Here is a 22622-nt window from a genome sequence, read left to right as displayed (position 1 = left end):
TTATACAAAGTTACAGATATACATAAATGTATATAACTGAAACTGCAGCAGCTATTAAGATAAATTTATTTCAACAACAACAACAACAATAATAATAACAATAATAATTACCATTCACAACTGAAAATGCCCTCTTTTGCCATTAAAAAAAGTTATACTGTAGGTAAGCTCAAATCAGGTACAAAAATATAACCTGAATCTGGATTTCCTGAATATTATTAACTGCAACTTCCAAGTCGGCAGCTCATATATACAATAATTCTGACAGCATGTGAAGCATATGCACGGTTATCTTCTAGATGCATAACTTTCTCAAAATTTAGAAGAGTTAGCCTACGTTTTGAACAAAAAAAAAAGTGCTTCATTCATGTGTTTTGTGGGTAACGCTTTGCCTTACAACTTTAATGTACTGCAGTTAACATATACAATTTACTAAATTTAAATCATGCGAATCTCAACATTTACTAAAACATTTTTAAGATCTGTTAACATTAGTTAATGTACTGGGAACATGAACGTTGACATCTTCATGAACTAAAGTTTAATAAGTGCTGTGAAATATTTTGCTCCTTGTAAGTTTGTGTTGATGCATTAACTGTTGCTAACAAATTAAATCTTATTGTAAAGATCTCATTTATGCACTGAGAGCAATAACCTATTTATCATTAGAGATTTTTATTATTAATTATAAAGGCTTAAAACACTGAAATAATATGCTTAATATCATTGTAGATGTTTACCCCACACGGGTAACATGTCAAAATGTTATTTAACATCACTGAATCCACCTAAATAGGCTATATTACGTCACAGCAATAGAACTAAATCTGGGGATTAGACCAGGTAAATCCTTAATATAACAATTATAGGTTACCACTTTTTACAGGGCTTTTTTCACAGTTTTTCTCTACTTTTTTTGTGGCTCTACACATAATTAGTGAGAAAAGTGAAATAAAGTGTGAGATGTGAGTTCATGGAGGGGAGGGCAGTGGGAGGACAGTATGAATATGAGCAAGGCTTCAGGAGGAGGAGATTTAAATGATCAACTTGTTGAAAGGTAGTCAGGGCGCTCATATGGAAGTGTGCCACTGTATTTGGGAAATGCATGAGCAGGAATCTTGCACTAGGAAACAGACGCTGGATCTCCAGTGGCGCGTGAGGACGATTAAAACCGGCAAGCTATAATTTAAAACACTGTTTACTTCATAAGGACCTATTTTAAACACTTTACCGGTGGCATTCGCGTACATCTTCCGAGGGAGAGCTAGATTGGATGCAATTAAGTGACGTGTCACCACTGATATTTTATGAAACCAAAAAGAAAACAACATTTCGAATATGTTTAGCGCATTTTCCGGATTGTTTCATTTTATTTGATATCTTTGAGAAAGCAACGCACACTTTACTACAGACGAGCAAGGCGCGAACTGGCCACCTAGAACAGTTTTGTGGAATTTATGGTGAAATTTCCATATTGACATCACCATTTGGATGGACTACTGTTTGGATTTTTCTACGATTAGACCTGCTTTGGCAGTCGAGATGGGTTATTTGACGGCACTGTTACAAATAGTTGCTGCGGTCCAGTTGAGCCTTTTACCTGCACAGGTGAGCATATGGGCCGTCCTTTTTTAAACTTAACCTGCATAAATTAAAAATAGCCCACACCACATGCGCTTCAAGCGAGTGATGGTATGTTACAAAACGAGAACGCTATTTTGAATCAATGAACGAGGCGACTCGATCCTAGCGTTATAGTTTTACCGCCTGAGTGGGAGAGAGTTCACAAAAGACGCATTCTTTGTCAAATTAAAATTAACTCAACTGTAAAAAGTTAAAGAAAAACGTGTTTAGAGACCTATTCTGTTGCTCAGTTCATAAACATACTGTAAGAATGCGTCCAGTGTGAATGCTCCATAATGACCCTGTGTGAATGTAAGCCTAAACGTTCTGTGAAAGTAGCTTAGGCTACGTGTTCATATCAGAGATACTCACTGATTAGGCATCCTTAATTAAAACAGAACGAGGAGGATCTGAACGTGTCTACGTGCAGCTGACAGTCAGAACTGGCTTAATGAATGGAGTCAGTTTACTTTCGACACGGCTTCCAGTAAAGCCTCCAGACGGCTGTTTTTATAACACCCTCTATAACTTGATCCCTTTTTTATAGTGCTGGAAGAGAAAGCGTTGAGTCATGAAACGGAACGTGACGAACTGCATCTCCCTCTTTAGCCCACAGGCAAATGTGATACACTGACTCGTTCTCCTTACTCACTAATGATGAATGAATGCCAAAATCATCAGACAGACAGATTAAGTCTTTATATGCCTTCTACTGTTGTCAAAGATAATGAGAGACCAGTATATAAGTACAGTATAAGTATGTTTCAGACATAACAAGCATGTGCTTTTAAGATATAAACAAAAATTGCACATTGTCTATATCCATTCAGACTATTCATTTTGAAATGTCAAAATGTTAAATAAGAAGGTCATTGCCCCACAACTCGAGGTAAAATATCACACCTCATGTTCTGTGAGATGGCAAAGTCGAGCTTTAAAGAGAAATGTTGGCAGGAGAGTCCACTCTTATCTGTTCCTTCATAACAGAAAAGCAGCATGCTTTGAATAATGATATTTCATTGTGTTCACAAATGGGCTTTTTATATGTCGCATTGTATGCACCTGTTAATAGGTGTAGCCAAAAGTTGTTATAGACCTCTACAGTTCATTTGTGGAAGCGACCTCAAGCTTGACAGTTTGATCACTCACATTATCTTTCAGCTGGATATAAAACCTCACATCCAAGAAAATAGTCGAGAAGATAATGTTTTGCTGCAGATTTGAAGCTTAAAAAGAGCAGAGATGAACATTAAAAGAGTGTAAATTGTATGTTGCCAATCAATATTAATCCTACTACTGGCAGGTCAGAACAAGGTTTATAGGGCGTAGTAAAACATAAAACCACACACTTCTTCCAGACCCCACAAATGACTTACGCCTCCATTCACTTTTACCAAATGCACATATTATCACATCACATTTTTTGGACGTTCACATTGCTTTTATGTAATGTGTTCATCTCCTGTTCCTTCTTTGAATCTCCTGTTCTCTATTTCAGGAGGATCAGTATGTAGTAATTTTGTAATGATCACTTGTGTAGGGAAGGGAGTTGCTGTATCATTTCCAAAGTTGGATAATCGGCTCACAGATGGTTTCTTTAAAGTTGAGTAAAATCTGTCAGGGAAACTTCAATGTTTGTGTGACACAGGTTAAAATGCTGAACACAGCATAAATCTCGTCAGTATGGTATTACATGGGATTGCACATAAGTATGTAAATGCAAAAGTTGTAATTAAGCAAATTCAATTTTATGCAGTGTTGCGTTACATAATGTGTCATCCTGCAATTAAAATATGTCACAATCTCAGGCTTGCAACAAGGGGCGCTAGTATAGCACTACACAGTTATCATGGATAAAGAATTCACGATAACAATATTTCTGCAGACTAGTGTGTGTGTGTAATTTTTATGTAATCCCAAAAAACAAAACAAAACAAAAAAAACCCTAAAGCACTTTTCAATTTTATAAGTAGCAACCAGCATTAAGGTGCAATACTGCCACCTACTGTTTTGGAGTGTCACCTAGATCACATTTTGCATGTCTCCTCAATCAAACATCTGATTCACCTCATCAGATCATTAGCGACTCAAAGCAAAGCTGTTTTTTTTTTTTATTTTATGGATGTCAATAGCCATCCAAAGTTGCGAATATAACTTATGCACAAAATTGGAATATCACATAAAACATACAGGTCCTTCTCAAAAAATTAGCATATTGTGATAAAAATTCATTATTTTCCATAATGTAATGATAAAAATTAAACTTTCATATATTTTAGATTCATTGCACACCAACTGAAATATTTCAGGTCTTTTATTGTTTTAATACTGATGATTTTGGCATACAGCTCATGAAAATCTCAAATAATTAGCATATTTCATCCGACCAATAAAAGAAAAGTGTTTTTAATACAAAAAAAAGTCAACCTTCAAATAATTATGTTCAGTTATGCACTCAATACTTGGTCGGGAATCCTTTTGCAGAAATGACTGCTTCAATGCGGCGTGGCATGGAGGCAATCAGCCTGTGGCACTGCTGAGGTGTTATGGAGGCCCAGGATGCTTCGATAGCGGCCTTAAGCTCATCCAGAGTGTTGGGTCTTGCGTCTCTCAACTTTCTCTTCACAATATCCCACAGATTCTCTATGGGGTTCAGGTCAGGAGAGTTGGCAGGCCAATTGAGCACAGTAATACCATGGTCAGTAAACCATTTACCAGTGGTTTTGGCACTGTGAGCAGGTGCCAGGTCGTGCTAAAAAAAACGAAATCTTCATCTCCATAAAGCTTTTCAGCAGATGGAAGCATGAAGTGCTCCTAAATCTCCTGATAGCTAGCTGCATTGACCCTGCCCTTGATAAAACACAGTGGACCAACACCAGCAGCTGACATGGCACCCCAGACCATCACTGACTGTGGGTACTTGACACTGGACTTCAGGCATTTTGGCATTTCCTTCTCCCTTCTCCCCAGTCTTCCTCCAGACTCTGGCACCTTGATTTCCGAATGACATGCAAAATTTGCTTTCATCCGAAAAAAGTACTTTGGACCACTGAGCAACAGTCCAGTGCTGCTTCTCTGTAGCCCAGGTCAGGCGCTTCTGCCGCTGTTTCTGGTTCAAAAGCACACGCCTGTGCACGGTGGCTCTGGATGTTTCTACTCCAGACTCAGTCCACTGCTTCCGCAGGTCCCCCAAGGTCTGGAATCGGTCCTTCTCCACAATCTTCCTTCCCACAGACTTCCCACTGAGGTGCCTTGATACAGCACTCTGGGAACAGCCTATTCGTTCAGAAATTTCTTTCTGTGTCTTACCCTCTCGCTTGAGGGTGTCAATGATGGCCTTCTGGACAGCAGTCAGGACGGCAGTCTTACCCATGATTGCGGTTTTGAGTAATAAATCAGGCTGGGAGTTTGTAAAAGCCTCAGGAATCTTTTGCAGGTGTTTAGAGTTAATTAGTTGATTCAGATGATTAGGTTAATAGCTCGTTTAGAGAACCTTTTCATGATATGCTAATTTTTTGAGATAGGAATTTTGGGTTTTCATGAGCTGTATGCCAAAATCATCAGTATTAAAACAATAAAAAGACCTTAAATATTTCAGTTGGTGTGCAATGAATCTAAAATATATGAAAGTTTAATTTTTATCATTACATTATGGAAAATAATGAACTTTTATCACAATATGCTAATTTTTTGAGAAGGACCTGTATATGAATAAACACCGTTTCCATCCAACGAGTCAAAGAGAAAAGAAAATAGTCACTTCCTAATAATCTGACACCAAAATATTACTAAGAAAAGTAGGAAAAGCCTGAGTTTAATAATAAACCTCATATAGACTTTGCTCAGGCATTTAAGAATGACTTTAACAATATTTCTGATGCTGTGCAACGAGATCTGTCCACTGGTTAGTCAGGATGTGCCGTCCATAGTGCAAAGTTACATTGACTTTTTTGATGCACATGGAGAAATGTTTTCGCTAAATGCATTTCAATCTCTCATTATTCACATTAATCTTTTTTCACACAAGTCAAAACCCACCTCAAGCGAGCCTAATAACTTTTTTGGGAAGTAAGGAATTTTTTTTTTTTTTTGGCATTTCCATTACATATTTCTGATGCAATACTTCAAAATGCACATAAAAACAGGGATGGAAACATTGCAACTGAAGGAGAGACTTCATTTTGCTGAATAAACTGCTTTGGTGAGAGAAAAGCATATGATTTAATGAATCAACAGCCTTTTGGAGCATTTTGAGTTGTTTTCAATATGTTTTTCATTTATGGTTTGTTTTTTTTTTGGTCTTTTCACAGAAAAAATGCTGTTTTTAAGAGAAGGATAATTTCGCAACAGGTAGGATTCAGTTTACGGAACTTGTTATTAATTTCTGTGGTATCCGCAAACAGTAATTAACTGTCACACAACTCTGACAGAAACTTACTGACAACAAGGCTGTTTAAAAAGCTTATTTAAAAAAAAAATAAAAGGCTGTGATGTGATTGGTTATCAAGGCACACATGAATTTTACATTTTCTCTAATGGTAGAGACGCAGACTTTGGTATGTCCCAATAATAAGACCATCTCTGCTCCAAGATCTGAAAGGGGTGTGTCAAAGAAAGGAGACATGAAAACTGGAACATGGTTGGGAACCACTAACATAGATAGTTAATGGTGCTGGATTATTTACACTGCATACTCTCTGAATAGGTACTTCTTTTGAATAAATAATAACTTTGCGCCAGTTAAAAAAAGTATGTTCTATATAGTATGCATGTGTGTAGTATAAATTTGATCTCAACGTACTACATTCACCATGTTGTCATTTACTGCCATTTTTCTCCCAGGGTCCATGGGATAGTAAAGCATCCATTGGATGTGCACTTCAGAATCTTTAGGAAGTAAAAGTAAGGTTTTATGAGCATTCAGACATGTTACTCTTTCCAGATACAATTTTTGCCTGCTATATGGCTGGGAAGTATGCCATTTCAGATGCAGCCAATATTATCATATGTGTGGCATTAAGTATTACAAGTAGGCCTATAATTATTTATATAATTATTTCATTATGTATTATTATACCCATATCTTGAAGGGAAATTTGCTAAACTTAAAGATACTTGCACAATAACACATATGGCCCTCTTGAACACTGAAGTTTGTTAACAGAACACAAAAACTTTGTGTGCTGTCAAATGAGTGCTATTGAATTTAGCACTTTTTTCCACTTTAAATAATTATATGGAGACAAGCTAGTGCCAAAATGCACAGATGCTTTAAATTATAATTTTAAAAAGCTCCATGAAGAAAACTGCATAATAGTAAATTCAGTGGATTGAGCATGAAATACCCTTTAAATGGTTTACTTATGTGCAAGCTTAGATGATGGAAAAGTTCGAAGATCGTTCGATGCACCTAAAAAGACATGCTCTTATTCCAGTATTCCAGCTGCACTCTTCCAGTGCAAAAATACAAAGCATTAGTCTTCAGTTTGTGAATTTTAATTAACCAAGGCACACATGCAGATGCTGTCTCGTTTGGATAAGACCAACCATTTAGTGCCAGCTGAAGCTATTTTGGTACTGATACTGAATCACTATTAAACCCGTTGCTGTCCAGACTGACCACCTAGTACTAACTGGTGCAGTGCATTCGGATCACCTTCTGCCCCTGGGTGGAATGAAATGCAGGTCCCAATGGACTAGGACAGAGTCTTGCTGAATAATGGGAGCTCCCTCCCATGAGTTTCTTTTTTTCTTCTCAAGGGAGGGATGTCTCCTTTGAGCTGTCTGTCTCACCCGTCCCTTCTGTCTCATCTGCTCTGCCACTGTTAGCCATCTCTGGAGAAAAGCAAACAGAATGAGAAAGTAAATATTGTCCATGTGGTTGTAAAGACCATTTATAAATGTCTTCTCCTGCCCTCTCGTGTCGGGTGGAGCGTTCCAGAAATATGTTGAGTCAGGCACTGGGAAAAATTCTTCCATGTGTCATTGTTGTATATCCTGTCCTCAGCATAAGCTTACGTGTCAACTGTGATGATGTGTCTGTAATGGCAGCTGAGGTTTAAAGGGCTGCGTCACCTTTTTTTTCTCTCTCTTTTTTTTTTTATTTATATTTGACGTAAAATGGCAACTTTTTATTTTGGTTTATGTGGGTGGTCTGGCTTAGTGGTAAACGAGAAATATCCAGTAACCGAAAAGTCAATTGTTGGTTGAGCTTTTATGTCTGTGGTATGGTTTAGTGGTAAAATCTAGGCTAGTAACCCAACGGATTTGATATATGAGCTACTGTGCCATCAGCATGACTTTTAAGGTGCTTACTCATGTTGTACTAGTAGAATTCTAAAAAGTGTCGGCTAAATAAAGAATAACTGATTGTTAGGTGTAATATATAATGCAATGTGGCTGGCATTATAAATCATGCATTCTAAGTTGTACATGAGACAACAATAAAAATTTACAATAAATATTCTTATTTTTCTAATTAATTTCCAATTTTTGATTAGAATACATATCCTTACACACACTACCATATACCATTTAAACATCTGGGGGTCAATGTTTTGTGTGTGTGTGTGTGTGTGTGTGTGTGTGTGTGTGTGTGTGTGTGTGTGTGTGTGTGTGTGTGTGTGTGTTAAGCAATGATAATAAAAAATAATTTCAACAATTATAAATTTCTTGAGCGCCAAATTAGAAAGACACTGAAGACTTGAGGAATGAATGCTGAAAATGCAGCTTTGCCATTACGGCAATAAATTACATTTTAAAATAAATAAAAATAGAAGACAGTTATTTAAAACTGTAATAATATTGTACAAAATTACTGTTTTACTGTATTTTTGATCAAATAATTGTTGCATTGGCGAGCAGAGGAGATTTTAAAAAACATTACAAACTCTTCCTTACAACAATTATTTGACATTTGGTTTATTAGAAATAAAACACTACAATTACAGACGAAGTTATTTAATTTAAACTTAATTTAGAGACTCCACACCCATAGCACAAATTGCTGTTGTTTTATTTGTCTGCTTTAAAGGGTTCATGAACTGCTTTGTTATTATTTTGTACTGTCCTCTGAGGTCCACCTATAATGTTATCAAGATTTTTACATAAAAAAACAGCAATTTAGAAGTACAAAGTTATTTTCTGTCCTGTTTTGTCCCCCCTCATCAGAACACTCTGTTTGAATAGGGGTGGATTGTAGACTCAGAAGTAAACACCCACTGCTATAATCGGCTAACACTTGTGTATGTTTGACAGCCTACGTCCTTCACAGAAGGATGCTGCTATGATTTAGGTTAAAAACACATACTGTAAATACTCAGTACAACAAACAATCTGTAATAACAGGCAAAGCAATAGTTATCACGTAATAAAAACAGTTACTCACACTTGTGGTGTGACATTACTGTTGGATCCTGTCTTTCTGAAAATCCCATGTTGAATTGTGCCTTGTTTGTAAACAAATCTATGCTTAAAAAAAAAAAAGTGAACAAAGGAACAAGTTCTTACTGACGCAGTCTGTGTCTTAATAAAAAGTGTCTTTCCTAACGCTGGGATCAGAAGGAAGGCAATGCCAAGACTTTTTTTCCCACAACTTGGCACTGCACAGCATCTTCTTGCATTCGGAGCCATCATTATCATTTATTTTCTGTGTAGACCTGCATTTGTCTCTCTCGTTATTTACACTGCATGTGTGAATCAGTGGGCGGAGCTAAACAGGCAGCGATGTAGAAGCAGGCGTTGATCTTCTGTGGAGGCGGTGTTTAGACACACTATTACATCATAGAGTCATACATTCCACAAGCTGTCGTTTTGGAAGATTGGCATCAATATAAGTTGTTTTTTATGGGATGTTTTTATAGTACAATGACCTCTTATATGTCGAAAGATCAAGAAAATGTTGATTTCTCAGTTCTTGACCCTTTTAAGTGCAACATGTTCTGATATTTTGCCAGAAACTTTCAGCTAACAGGAAAGATTCTCACATTCACTAATATTTTTTAACAGTTATATAAATGTTAGGACAAAGTATTCTTAATGTTTACGTTCTTATAACTTTTTTAATATTTGATATACATTCTCACAAGGTTAAGAGAAAACATTCTTGGAAAAACATTCTTGGAAAGTTCCCATGATTATATTTTTACTTGATTCTGAGATCAACATTCGAAACGTCCTTATGATGTTATTTGTACATGATGAAGGTACTTATAATGCTAAGAGAAAATGTTCTAACATTCAACATTCAAATAACATATTTTGGGTTAAAAGGTCATAACCACAATAAGAAAACTGGACATTTCAACATTTTAGAAACATTTCAAAACAATGTTCCTACAAGGTTTTTATAACCTTAATTTGTTTCCTGACTTTGTCTAAAATGTCTCCATAGCATACACCTAATTTGATCAAAAGTGGTGCTGAAAAGTTTGAGAACCACTGAACAAAGTTAAAAAGTATTTCAGACTCTTAAAAGTCTGAAACCTCTTATTGTCCCCGAGTGTTTAGTGAGTAAGCTCTGATATTTCTCTCTAGGCCTAATAGCCTTGTAGTTAGTTTGAGTGATGGGCTGAACATCTGGGTCATGCTGTTAAATACATCCACAGTCACCTTATTATAGATTCCTTGATTGCTTTACCGAATGTGCAGCTTTATTCCTTCTTTGCTAATTTTGCAGCCATTCTGTTTGCTTAATATCCTGTCTTTTTTACCTTCCTGTCCCTGTCTCCTGTCTCATCTGCAGTGTGCACTTCCATAGTCTTTCCTCCGAGTGTTAATACATTTTCTTTTCGGGGGGTCATGCGACATGCCATCTTTCATTTCCTTCCTCATTGTATCATGTACATTGTCTCTCTCCCTTCGTGTAACTTTATATTTTGGTTCTACATGTTTGTGTTAGATCTTAGTCCCTGTGGACAGGACAGTGGGGCTGGAATATTTTTGAAGCTTTTGTGTTAATTCACAGATTCCAGCGTCCTGGTAGAGTGAACTTCTTATGTCTGCTTTGTTGGATATTTCGGTCATCTGATCTTATGTCAGAAGATGTTGTTGGCAATGCTCCCTCTAAGCGCACTTGTGATGTTGCCGAGTTCCAAAATAATTTCACGTAGAGGGCAGACACATAAATGGGCTAGAGATTCTTGAACCAGAAGTAAATCAATAAGCAGTGTGGATGGAAACTTTGAGCAATCTGTGTGAAATATGCAGATTTATTTGTGAAATAAAGGCAGTGCCATAGAGCAGAGAATTCAATGAAAATTGTAGGATCCCAAGTTTCCAAACCCAAGGTCATCCTTGCGATCTATGGAAGCCTGTTTCCACCACTGAATTAAAAATAAAAAAGGTAATTGCGAGTTTTTATCTTGCAATTCTGACTTTTTTCCCACAATTGCAAGTTTATATCTCAAAATTCTAAGGAAAATAGTCCGAATTGTGAGATAAAAAGTCGCAATAACCTTTTTTCTTTTTTATTCAGTGGCGGAAATGGGCTTCTATAGTGATCTCTACATAATATCGCAAATGGAAATCTTTAAGAAAATTCACTTTTTGCATAATGTTTCTTAATAATAAAATAAGGACTGTCAGTTTTAAGGTGGGGTATGTATTTTTTTGAAAACGCTTGAGAAAACTGAGTCGGGCCGAGTACCAAAACAAACTTGTAGCCAATCAGCAGTAAGGGGAATGTCTACTCATGATGGGGACGAGAGAGAGAGAGCACTCAGTGCACAGGATGGACATTAGCCGAGCTGAGCGACGACAGAAAGATAGAGATGGCCGATAAAAATCAAAAGAGGAAAACGTCTGCGGAACAAAAAAAGGCTCACTATACCTCAGACCCATACAGTGTTTCACAAGTATGTAATATAAAATCTAAATCTTATTTATTACTTAACTGACCACAGACATTTTCCTCTTTTGTTTTTTTTTGTCTGCCATCTCTATCTTTCTGTCGTCGCTTGGCTCGGCTAATGTCCGTCCTGTGCGCTGAGTGCTCTCTTCTCCACATCATGAGTAGACACGCCCCTTACTGCTGATTGGCTACAAGTTTGTTTTGGTACTCTGCCTGACTCTTTCTAAAGTGTTTTTGAAAAAATGCATACCCCACCTTAAATTAGTTATAAAAAAAAAAATAAAAAAAAACGCGATTTAAAATATTTTAATGCAGTTAAAGCACTGGCCCCGCCCCCAGACCTGTACATCATCTTACATTTCATACATTTGACTGCTGAAAAATATAGTGCACAGGGCAAAAACTCCATAAATGCAGTTATGCCCTAAATATTCAAGATAATGGGACAAAAAATGCCCCGTATGAGTTTTGCCTCATACTCATATCATATGATAAGCGATATCACACCAGCAGCAAGAGCAATAGGCTATCACACGAGTGCTGTTTTTGTCACAAGGAAGAACACGAGTGCAAATGTGATTTTATCCATCAGTTCAGTAAATAAGAATTTAATATTGTGCAAAATCTAAACACTATATTGTGCGTTTTGTTCAATTTTGCCTACGAAAATATTACCTAAAAGCCACAGCAGAATTGTTGTGCATCTCTGAGCAACACAGCGATGTTTAGTTTAGTTTAGTTGATCGATTGATTGATTGTACCAAATCAGCATATTATAATAATTTCTGATGGATCATGTGATACTGAAGACTGGAATAATGATGCTGAAAATTCAGCTTTGCCATCACAGGAATAGATTACATTTTAAAATATATTAAAATTGAAAACAGTCAAGTAATAAATAAGATTTTGATTTTATATTACATATTTGTGAAACACTGTATGGGTCTGAGGTACATGAGGTCTGCCTAAAAAAAAATAAAAGGTTGAGATCAAATCTTTGAAAGGCAAGATCACTGAAAATCCTCCAGAATTGTCTCAGACAATAAAAGAAACATGGTGAAAAGAAAAGAGGATGTGATTCAGACAGCACAAAGAAGTATACCATAAAGACATACGGCAGAGAAAAAAGCTAAAGAAACAAGTCGAGAAAAACCTACCAAATAAGGGAAGAGAGGCACGAAAAAGTGACAGGAGCAACAGCACACGTGTCTGTTATGTGCACTGAGGCTCGGGACAACATTCAGTGCAGGTGCTTCCTCTCCGTCAACACATACAGCAAAATAATACTTGAGGCTGACCATCTGTGTCTGCTCGGCCTTCCTCTGCCTCCATAATGTGGAGTGGCAGCTATTTATTCAAGCTCCATTGACGGACTTGGTGGCAAAGTAAACACCTGAGGCGCCACTGTTAAGTGATCCTGCTCAGGCTTCCAGCACTTCAGATTATGTGATGAGTACGAAGTGTTCCTAACCCTAACCACACCTGTTCATGATCTGCCAGCCACAGAGTAATGTTTCTAGTGACAGCACATTCAGTGCATATTGCATTTCTGTGTTGAAATTCATCTGAACTGTGTGCAAGTATTGTTGTCCTTTCCAGCTGGTTCAAAAGGACACTCCACTTACAACAAACATGTCCACTCATTTCCACAGGCCATCACCTTTTTGTGTCAGTAAAACCAACAGAAAACATGAGTCAACATGCACACAGCGACACCTCCTAAATGTTTCCCGCCAAATCGAATTTAGGCATGAGGAAGCATTTAAAGGGATAGTTCACCCAAAAATTAAAATGGTCATCATTTACTCAACTTCATGTTAATCCAACCCTGTATACATTTTTTCTTCTGCTGAACACAAAAGAAATTTTGAAAAGTCTGTGTAACCTAACATTTGATGGTCCCCACTGACTTCCATAGTATTTTCGCTATGGACTTAAATGGCTATCATCAGTTTTTGGTTATCAAAATTCTATAAAATATCTTCTTTTGTGCTCCATTGAAGAGAGAAACTCATACAAGTTTGAGTCAACATGAGGGTGATTAAATGATGACAGAATTTTTTCGGAGAACTATCCCTTTAAGATGCTACTAGGTAAGAAAGAAAACAAAATTCACAGATATAATATATTTGTATTTGTGATTTTAAATTCTACCATTTATTTATTATTTTCAGCAATTTTTAAATGTATTTATTGTTTAATATAAAAAGTGCTGTGACCATGAAGTATATTGGAATTTTAATTTATTAATCGAGTTTGTCCATTTAAAGTACATAAGACTAAATAACCTTATTAAATAATAGAATTGAAAATTAAAAATAAATAGATTCTTTATCATTTAATAATTTGTAAATAGTAAATAAAGTAAAATAATTAATTTTATGAATAGTAAAAGCCCTCAAAACATAATAATTATTAATAATGTCAATCATATTAATATTAATGCATTATAGTAACATTATCCTTTGTGTTTCCTATAAATGTAGTAATAAAGTAATGTGATGCAAGTAAATATTAATTTATATCTTAAATAAATTGGTAAAAACACTTTTTCATGTTACAGTATATGGAAATGTTTAGCTTGAAAATGTATGTATTTTTTCTCCACTGTTTTATATATACTGTACATACAGTAGTTAACATTTTAGAGCTCAGTTGTTACACATCTCAAAATTTTTTAGGCATTTCATATATTTCTTTTTAACACACTGACCAAAGAGTTTTGTATCAGTGCAAGTATCACACAATTTAGTACATTAATTAATACAGTGAATTAATTTAACTATGCAGAATTTATTTTATATGGAAATATCAGGCTTGTTGCCTTGAATTTTATATAGGACAGTTTTATGAACGGAGCAACTTCTACTATATGGATCAACTACATGCACATGCATTAATTAACACGCATACGCTTCCAGACGTCTCAGTCAGCGGGAGTTGTTGTAGTGACAGGACCTTGGCTCTTTCCTGTACAGGCCTGGTAATGGCCCAGGGGACAAGGTGCAATCACAATCAGGAAAAAATGGATCTGTCCTTCCTTCAGTGGCACTCAGGGGACTGTCATCCACTCTGTAGGCTTTAATCTCTCATCTGGAGGCAATTTGCTCCCATTTATACAGCCACAACAGGGCTTACTGTAATAAGGAGCACAATTATCCATGGTTGGCCAATTTCAAGGGAGTTTATGTGGAGATGTTTTTAACCAAGAAAATATTGTTTGTGTTGTCCTCCAGGATCTTACTCACTGGAATCTGAATTAGAATAATCTGAGCAATTTATAAAAATGTTCATTATGGTATATATTCTGTATTAGTGTTCAAAGTTATTATTTTGCTGAGCAATTGGAAATCATTGTCGATAATGAAGCATTCCTTTGCACAATACATTTTCATTTCAATTATCGTTAATTAAAAAATGCTTAGTGCTTAGATTAGTGTCTTTTATTGTATCGTCGTTCATGATTTATTCAAAAGCAGTCACTTGACTTTTGTGCATTATAATGATTTTACCATGGGTAGAGAGATTATATGATTATTGCTTTAATCATTTCAATAAAGTACCATAATATTAATAGCAGTAATAATATATTAGCCAGGATATTAGTACAGATCTGCAAGTGTAAAAACAAAACAAAAATTCAAGAACAAAATTTCCTCTAATTTTATTGTTTTGTACATTTTGTATTATGTAACTCACAAATGTGTTGCAAAAGCTGGATAGCAATTGAATGTGAAATATTTCTGTTGGAGAAACAATGTTTGTTGGCTGTTTGTTGGAGTAATGCGAGGCTGGGATTTGACAGATTTGCACTCGGCCAGTAAAGAAGCACTATTCCTTGGGTAGCCTAGTTATTTGTGAAAATAGCAGAAATTCTTCTGGAGAATGCGTTTTTGTTTATTTATTTTGAATGTGCCTTTTATTGTGTGGTCATAGAAGTATGAATTAATGTAACCTCAAGCAACAGCCTGCATGAAACCATGATCACAGGATTCTGTTCTCATTATTAAATATAAAGGAGCTCGTGATTATTATGTGTCACTGAAATGTTCCAGTGATCCACGCTGTCTCACTTAGTTTTGCCAATAAAGGCGTGCAGTCTGGCACCAGTTTTATAGATTTTTTTGTTCTAATTTGTGATGTTGAAGTAAAAGTTCCCATAGACTTTATGTCTGCTTGAAGTCTCTTTTTCAGTTTACTCAGACTCTTCCTGTTGAAGCAGGCCAGCCCTCTCCCACACTGCTGGATCAATTGGAAAAGACAGGATGGAAGGATACTCTTGCTGCATGACTTCAGGTCACTGTGGATTATTATTTCAGAGACAGGTCTTTCTCGTAGACATACTGACCTGAGCGATATCTCTCTGAGTTACAGCTGGGAGTGAAAAAAAAAAAAAAAAAAATAGCATGATTTATAAATTGATCTGATTGCTTATATATAGTTGTCACTGCATTTTAACATTATTATTATTTTCCTTCCTTAGCCATTCCAGAGTCAAATTATTCAAAAATGACTAATTTCTGAAAGCGCTTGACACGGTTTGCAGTGTCAGTAACCAAACACATCACAACCACTAGTATTTCAATATATATTTCACCATCACTGGAGCCAGCACATTTTCCCAAACAACCTCTCATATTTTCCTATTTTCATGTGTAATGCACTGAGTTTCTATCATAATCCACATTTTTAAGAGGAGCCAAAAGTCTGCAGAATTGTTTGGTTACCATTTTGTTTGCTTTCCTATTTTGCTTCAAACTTCCTGCCTTGCATCCTTCGTACTGTATGACTGGAGGTTATTAAACCTGATGTTTTGTGTTGTAAGAGACCCTAAAGTTCAGTATGCACTCAGAGTCCTAGATAGATAGATAGATAGATAGATAGATATTTCTTATATAGAAAGATATAACTTTCTACATCTCAGTGTTTTCCAGGGCAGTCTGTAATGTCTGCAATTTAAGCATTGGCCTAAGGCACTAACATCATGGACTCTTCAAAATAATCTGAACAGAATGAGGAGCCATTAAAATATTAGACACAGATGGATGTCAAAACTTATCCCAATTATGGTGACAAGTTAAAATGATCCACTGAGATGACAATAAATATAATACATTAGAATAGTAAATAGTAATCAGCATGCTGGGAACTCAAGTAGGCATAGAGTATTCCAATTTGTAGTGTTCATTAGCATTGTGAAAGAAAAACAAGATTGAAATTGATTTTTTTTTTACTTCTTTCTTTGTTTTTTGTTGTATGTGTGGGTGGAAATAAATAAAAACACCAGCATTTTTTGTTGTTGATGATGTTGTAATAGTAGACAGTACCTTTAAGCATTGATCTTGTTTACAGAAGTTCCTGGTGGTGACATTAGGGAGGTTCTCTCAACATTCCTATTCAGTATTTATGACCCGTATAGAACCTTCAGGAGTACTTTACTTTCACACAGTCCATCTGGTTTCACACACAAGGACAAAGAGGTGCTACGTGAGGTCCCTCACATAGCTGAGTTGATGTGCCAAGTTTTTGAGAACCTTGCTCTTCTGTTCAAGACCAAAGGAGCATGGAGATGCCAAGTGCCTGTCTTCTCATGTCTGAAAGTCCTGCATTGTAGAAACCTCCTGTGAATAGGCCTACCTTTATCCTTGACTGTCACTGAACACTTGCTGCCTACCTAGATGGCATAATCCAAAGTCGCAGCAAAATTATTATGCCTTATAAGCATATTTAAGACTATATGCAGCCTATGCAGAAAAGTCTAGAATGCACAGTGACAAGCCTAGTGAAAAACATTGATCATTATTAACATTATTCCTTATATATGGCACAGTCAAGAAAATGGCTCTTGTGTCTTTCCATAACACACACTCAAGTAAAAGGATGCTCAACTTTTATAACTGTGTTATATGTGTTTTTAATGAATGGGCCCTTAGCCTTGTTTAAGTTTTTTTCAATAGGGAACAAGAAGTTGAAACTTCTGCTCTGCCAGTTGTGATATATAGCATGGGGTTAATGGAAGTACTTTCTCTTTACTGAAAATGTCTCAGTAAATTCCCTCTTTTCAGAATGAAAATTGCAACACAATGACCACATTTTGACCCTGCAGCATTTCCCTTCCACTTTCACAAACTAGTCTAGCTGTGGTGGATGAAAGTTTTGACCTAGGCATTTAAATTCTTAATAGTAAAACACAAGAACACTATTGATTGCGTATACAGCATATGTGGTGTATTTAGGATATATGGTCATTTTTTCAGTCATTTACAGGGTTTAATGTTTGAAAGGGGCTGTAAAGATGGAGAATGGAAATGGAGACGAGCCCAGATCATTTTTATTGCCTAATCATGACCCTAGTTTTTCTCATTTATATAGGCTATAATTTATTGACTACAAAGTTCTGCAAAGAGCCTGTAGCATTATCTGTAGTATACTGCAATACAATATAACATAATACATTGCAGAGCAAAGGTTAAGAGATTTATTTGATTCATTTAATTCACAAACACTTTTATATTTCCTAGGGGTGGAGAGCTTGGTGGATGTACTGTATCTATCTCCCATCCAAAAGTATTGAATGCAGTATCACTTAAGGCACTGACTTAAAACCACACTGATTTCTACATTTTTTTTAATAAACACAGAGGGAGATGGACAATGGGAAAATAGCTACATTTAATACTACAGGAAGGAGATGTTGAACTTGAACAGACACACACAAACGGGAATATGATAGGGCTCTAGGATCCTTGTCCTGGCACACGTGAAAGAAAGATTTTCATAGAGCAGATGTCCTATAAAATGCATTATTGTTTCTTGCCACCAGTGAGTGCTTTTGCCCTGTTATTTAAGTGTTATTTATTGGTTGTTGAAGAAGTGATATATGATCCTTTTTGATGACAAAAAGGGGGACTGTTTGATGGGACTGTGGGATGACAAAAAGAAAAAAAAACACCAGAAACACCGCTTTAAGAGTGTATTGAAGGAACACTCCACTATTTTTGAAAATAGGCTCATTTTCCAACTCCCCTAGAGTAAAACAGTTGAGTTTAACCGTTTTCGAATCTATTCAGCCGATCTCCGGTTCTGGTTGTAGCACTTTTAGCTTAGCTTAGCATAGATCATTGAATCTGATTAGACTGTTAACATCTCGCTCAAACAAAGAGTTTCGATATTTTTCCTTTTTAAAACTTGACTCTTCTGTAGTTACATTGTGTACTAAGACCGACGGAAAATGAAAAGTTGCAATTTTCTAGGCCGATATGGTTTGGTACTATACTCTCATTCCGGCGTAATAATCAAGGAACTCTGTTGCCATACCATGGGTGCAATGATATTACGCAGCACCTGAATATACTGTAGTCTCTCCAGCTAGTTTGTGTAGTTGCAGAGTTGCAGCCGGCAAATTTCAGGCGCTGCATAATATCATTGCATCTGCTGCACCCATACGGCAGCAAAGTTCCTTGATTATTATGCCGGTCAAGTTTTAAATAGGGAAAATATCAAAACTCTATGGTCAAATGTGCAAGGTCTATGTTTCTAACCTTTAGTGTATTTATTTTATTTACTTACTTTCCACAAATATCATTAATTTGTTTAAATAAGGTCAAATGTAACTATATAATGTTCTTGGTTGAAGATGTCACTTGTACTCATGTATCACCAACCTTCTGTTGTCAGTTTCCTTTATTTATTAAAATAAGGCTTATTAATAATAATAACAATACTACTACTAATATTATCATGGTCTTTGTTTATACTTATATTGAGACTATATTATAATCTGTCTCTTTTTACACTCTTTTTTGCAGAGTTCTTCCTTAGTAAACGTAAACAACACTGCTAAAGGTAAGAGAATGACCTCATGATGTAAAACATAACAAATACAGTCTTATATACATCAGTGTGTTTGCAAAGTTTAGAGCAACTACGACTCAATAAACATCTTTTTTTTCTGTTTTACATTTTTTGTCTTGGTTATGAGGATCAGACACACATGAGAAATTGATATTTTACAGCAGGAACTGTACAAAAGATTTATTTATTAAGTATTTATTAAGCAGAACCCTTTTGGCTATTTTTGAAACAAATATGCTGTCAGATAAATCTCTATAGTCTCTGTATTTCAAACGTAAATGAGAAACTATATTATTTGTACATTGTATATATACATTTGCCTTGAGAAATAATGACAAAAATATTTTGATTATGAGGTTTGGACCTTTAGTAACTACATATGATTCTTATGAAAACTAATAAGTCTAATGATGCATATTAATACAAATTTCTGTCATGAAACTCTGGATGGCACAGGCCCGATCGGTTCTAACCCAGTCTGATATAATCACATGATTATTCACATGGCACAGCTGATTGGTTTCTTTTACATCAGTAACCAATGAGATTGCTGCTCAGCTTCAGAAACCCTCCACCTCCCCCAGCTCCACCTGTGTAGATCTGCTACAGGGTGATTTCATGTATGTTATAAATGGGGGTTGTTTTTTATGTTATATGTGCAGCAGTAGTATTTCTTACATGCTCACAGCAGCATGTTGTGGATGTATTGGCATTAGCAAGTCTCTGTACTTGCTCTGCAGCAGCAGCAGCAGCAGCCATGTAGCAGATCTATTTCGCCAAGACCAGACAAATTAACATTGCCAAGTATATTACCATGTTAAACTCTCCAAGAGTTGTCATGACAGAATTATTGTTAATTGTGCTAGAATGTGGATCATGTGGCAAATAGATATAGTAATCTCATCTCAAATGAGTTACTGCCATTTTGATAGATAGATCTCACACTCACTAATCAGTTCATAGTTTGCTCAGTGATTGCTTCCAAATGCTCAGTAATTTCTTCTTGTATATTCTTGTAAAGGTCAATGCCTTGTATTTCTCTTGCTGTGTTGCAGTGATGCTGTTTCAAGAGGTTTGGGGGAAAAGCTTCTGCCGCACTATAGAGAAGCTAGTGGAAGTGGTTCAGGAGTACCCTGGGGAGGTGGAGCACATTTTCAGCCCCGCCTGCGTGCCATTGGTCCGCTGCGCTGGTTGCTGTGGAGATGAGAATCTGGAGTGTCACCCTACACTTACTTCTAACACCACCATGCAAGTACGGATTTTTCATTCGTCAAGGCCAACAAAATTTACTGTTTCAAAAGTATCACAAAAGATGGTACCAATAATTATTAATACTAGCTCATGCTTTTATATATCGACTGTTTGGACTTTCACTTTGGATGCTTTTTCACTAAAGTAATATCTATGTACTGTAGGAGACTGTGTCACATGGTTGCTATAGATATTATTATTATGACTTTTTGCAGTTATTAAAGATTAAGCCAGCGGAGCAGGGCCAGGAATATGTGGAGATGACCTTTGTGGAGCACAAAGCCTGTGAATGTAGGTAAGGAAGAGATCCATTTTGTTCATGTTTTGCATTGTGGCACAGCTTTGTATTGATATTGTAGATATGAATATTGAACATAAATGTTGAATTTAAAATATGCATCAAGTTCATAATGATCTCTCCGCTTTTCTCTCTGCTTTCTCTTACATTGTGATGCCAAGACAAAGAAAGCCTACAAAGAAACAAGACAGGTAACAAGTTTGTACTCTGACGCAGTTACACTTTAGCAGACAAACAAACTGAAATTACAATGATGCTTCATTTTGTTGTAGATTGAAACCCAGAAACAGGGGGAGAAAAAGGAAGGAGAAAAAGAGAGTGAAAGATTGTGACACGTAAGTTAAATATTGATTGTTTTACATTAGCATGTAGCTAAGCTAACAACTCAGTACTCTAATAAGCATAGATAAGCACAAAATACGCACAGAAATTAAGTAACCGTCTATTTTAAGAGGACTGAAGTCATTTTTAACAAAACTTTCCTGTACCGAATGAAATCTAAATATATTTGTTATCAGCATCTGCCATATTTGATTCATTTTTTGGTCACACTTTATTTTAAGGTCCAGTTCTTACTATTAATTAACTATTAACTATGACTTTTGTCTCAATAAACTCCTAATTACTGCTTAATAAAGTAGTTTTAAGGTAGGTCATGTACAGTAGGTCAGGATGTAGAATATGGTCATGCAGAATATGTGCTTAAATTATAAACACTAATAAACAGCTGATATGCTAGTAATATGCATGCTAATAGGCAACTAGTTAATAGTGAAAATTGGTCTCTAAATTAAAATATAAATGATATACAAATGAACCTCTACTTGATCTGGCCCTTAAAAATGTTCTTGTCCTTTTTAAAGGCCCTCATTGTCCAGAGCAATATTTAAAGGCTTCTAGTTCACTGTGATGTACACAGCTCACAACAAGTAATAAAATATTCGCTTAGCATAGTTCGATTTTTTTTTTTAAGTACTTTGAGAAACTAAGAGAGGGTAAAATAAGAAATATCTTTAGTCAATTTACTTATAATCCTAATGTTTGTTTTGACTTTATTTTTAATTTTTCAAGTCATCTTGAGGCCCCTTTAGAAGTTTAATGATGCCCACTAATGAGTTAAGAACCACTGGTGTAAACTAATGTAGTCTGGTTGATTGAAGTTTAATGATGCCGAATTTTGAGTTAGTTAGTTCATATATAACCTCATGAAGAACCTCTTCCCTCTAGTTTAGGTTCTGAAACAAAGCTGTGATGAAGTCTCAACATTTCAGTGACATTTTGATAAGAACAGGGGAGTTTTATGCACTTAAAGGACACAGAGTACAAAGAGTGCATTGTTCTCTGAGCGGCAGACTTGTATTAATTTGTGCTCTCTTACAGGTGTCAGCCTCCCCGTAGGTAAATGCTGTCTCCCCGTGATGCCAGCCAATCGCGTGCATCTGCCCCCTTCTGTGCAACCCTCACCATCATCATCATTCACTTACGGACACTGCCACTGCTCTGCACCCCATCATCCCTGATGCAGAGTTGTTATGGTGACGGGGCTTCTGTCAGCACACGGGGGGCCTTCCAGTCATCTATACAGGAAACTCCTGTTGTGAAGCTCTCTACAGAAGAAAAACAACCAAAGACCAAACCTAAAATCTGAGACTGAAAAAAAAAAACCTAGGGACTTATATTATTACAATATTATTATTTTATAATAGTAGTAGTGAAAGTAATAAAGTAATAGTAGTGATAGTA

At 36.1% G+C, this 22622-nt stretch overlaps 1 protein-coding gene across 2 annotated transcripts; it reads left to right on the top strand.

Annotated features, from left to right (window-relative positions):
* Nucleotides 1–1052: 1052 nt before the first annotated feature.
* LOC109107093 (placenta growth factor-like) lies at nt 1053–22485 on the top strand. Of its 2 annotated transcripts, none has more exons than XR_002020693.2 (7): nt 1053–1608; nt 19285–19321; nt 20386–20582; nt 20797–20872; nt 21041–21070; nt 21152–21214; nt 22260–22485. XR_002020693.2 is itself a non-coding variant. In XM_019120371.2 (7 exons), exons 1-7 carry the CDS (start codon nt 1492–1494, stop codon nt 22279–22281), a joined length of 546 nt encoding a protein of 181 aa, XP_018975916.1. In that variant the 5' UTR covers nt 1053–1491; the 3' UTR covers nt 22282–22485. The 2 variants fall into 2 exon arrangements, 1 of the variants encoding a protein (XP_018975916.1); XM_019120371.2 differs by having other exon boundaries at nt 20797–20876.
* Nucleotides 22486–22622: the final 137 nt, after the last annotated feature.

This window comes from Cyprinus carpio, chromosome B17 (assembly GCF_018340385.1).
Source record: "Cyprinus carpio isolate SPL01 chromosome B17, ASM1834038v1, whole genome shotgun sequence".
Classification (NCBI taxonomy): domain Eukaryota; kingdom Metazoa; phylum Chordata; class Actinopteri; order Cypriniformes; family Cyprinidae; genus Cyprinus; species Cyprinus carpio.
The sequence above is the reverse complement of the archived record's forward strand: the minus strand, read 5'-3'. Positions and strand labels throughout refer to the sequence as shown.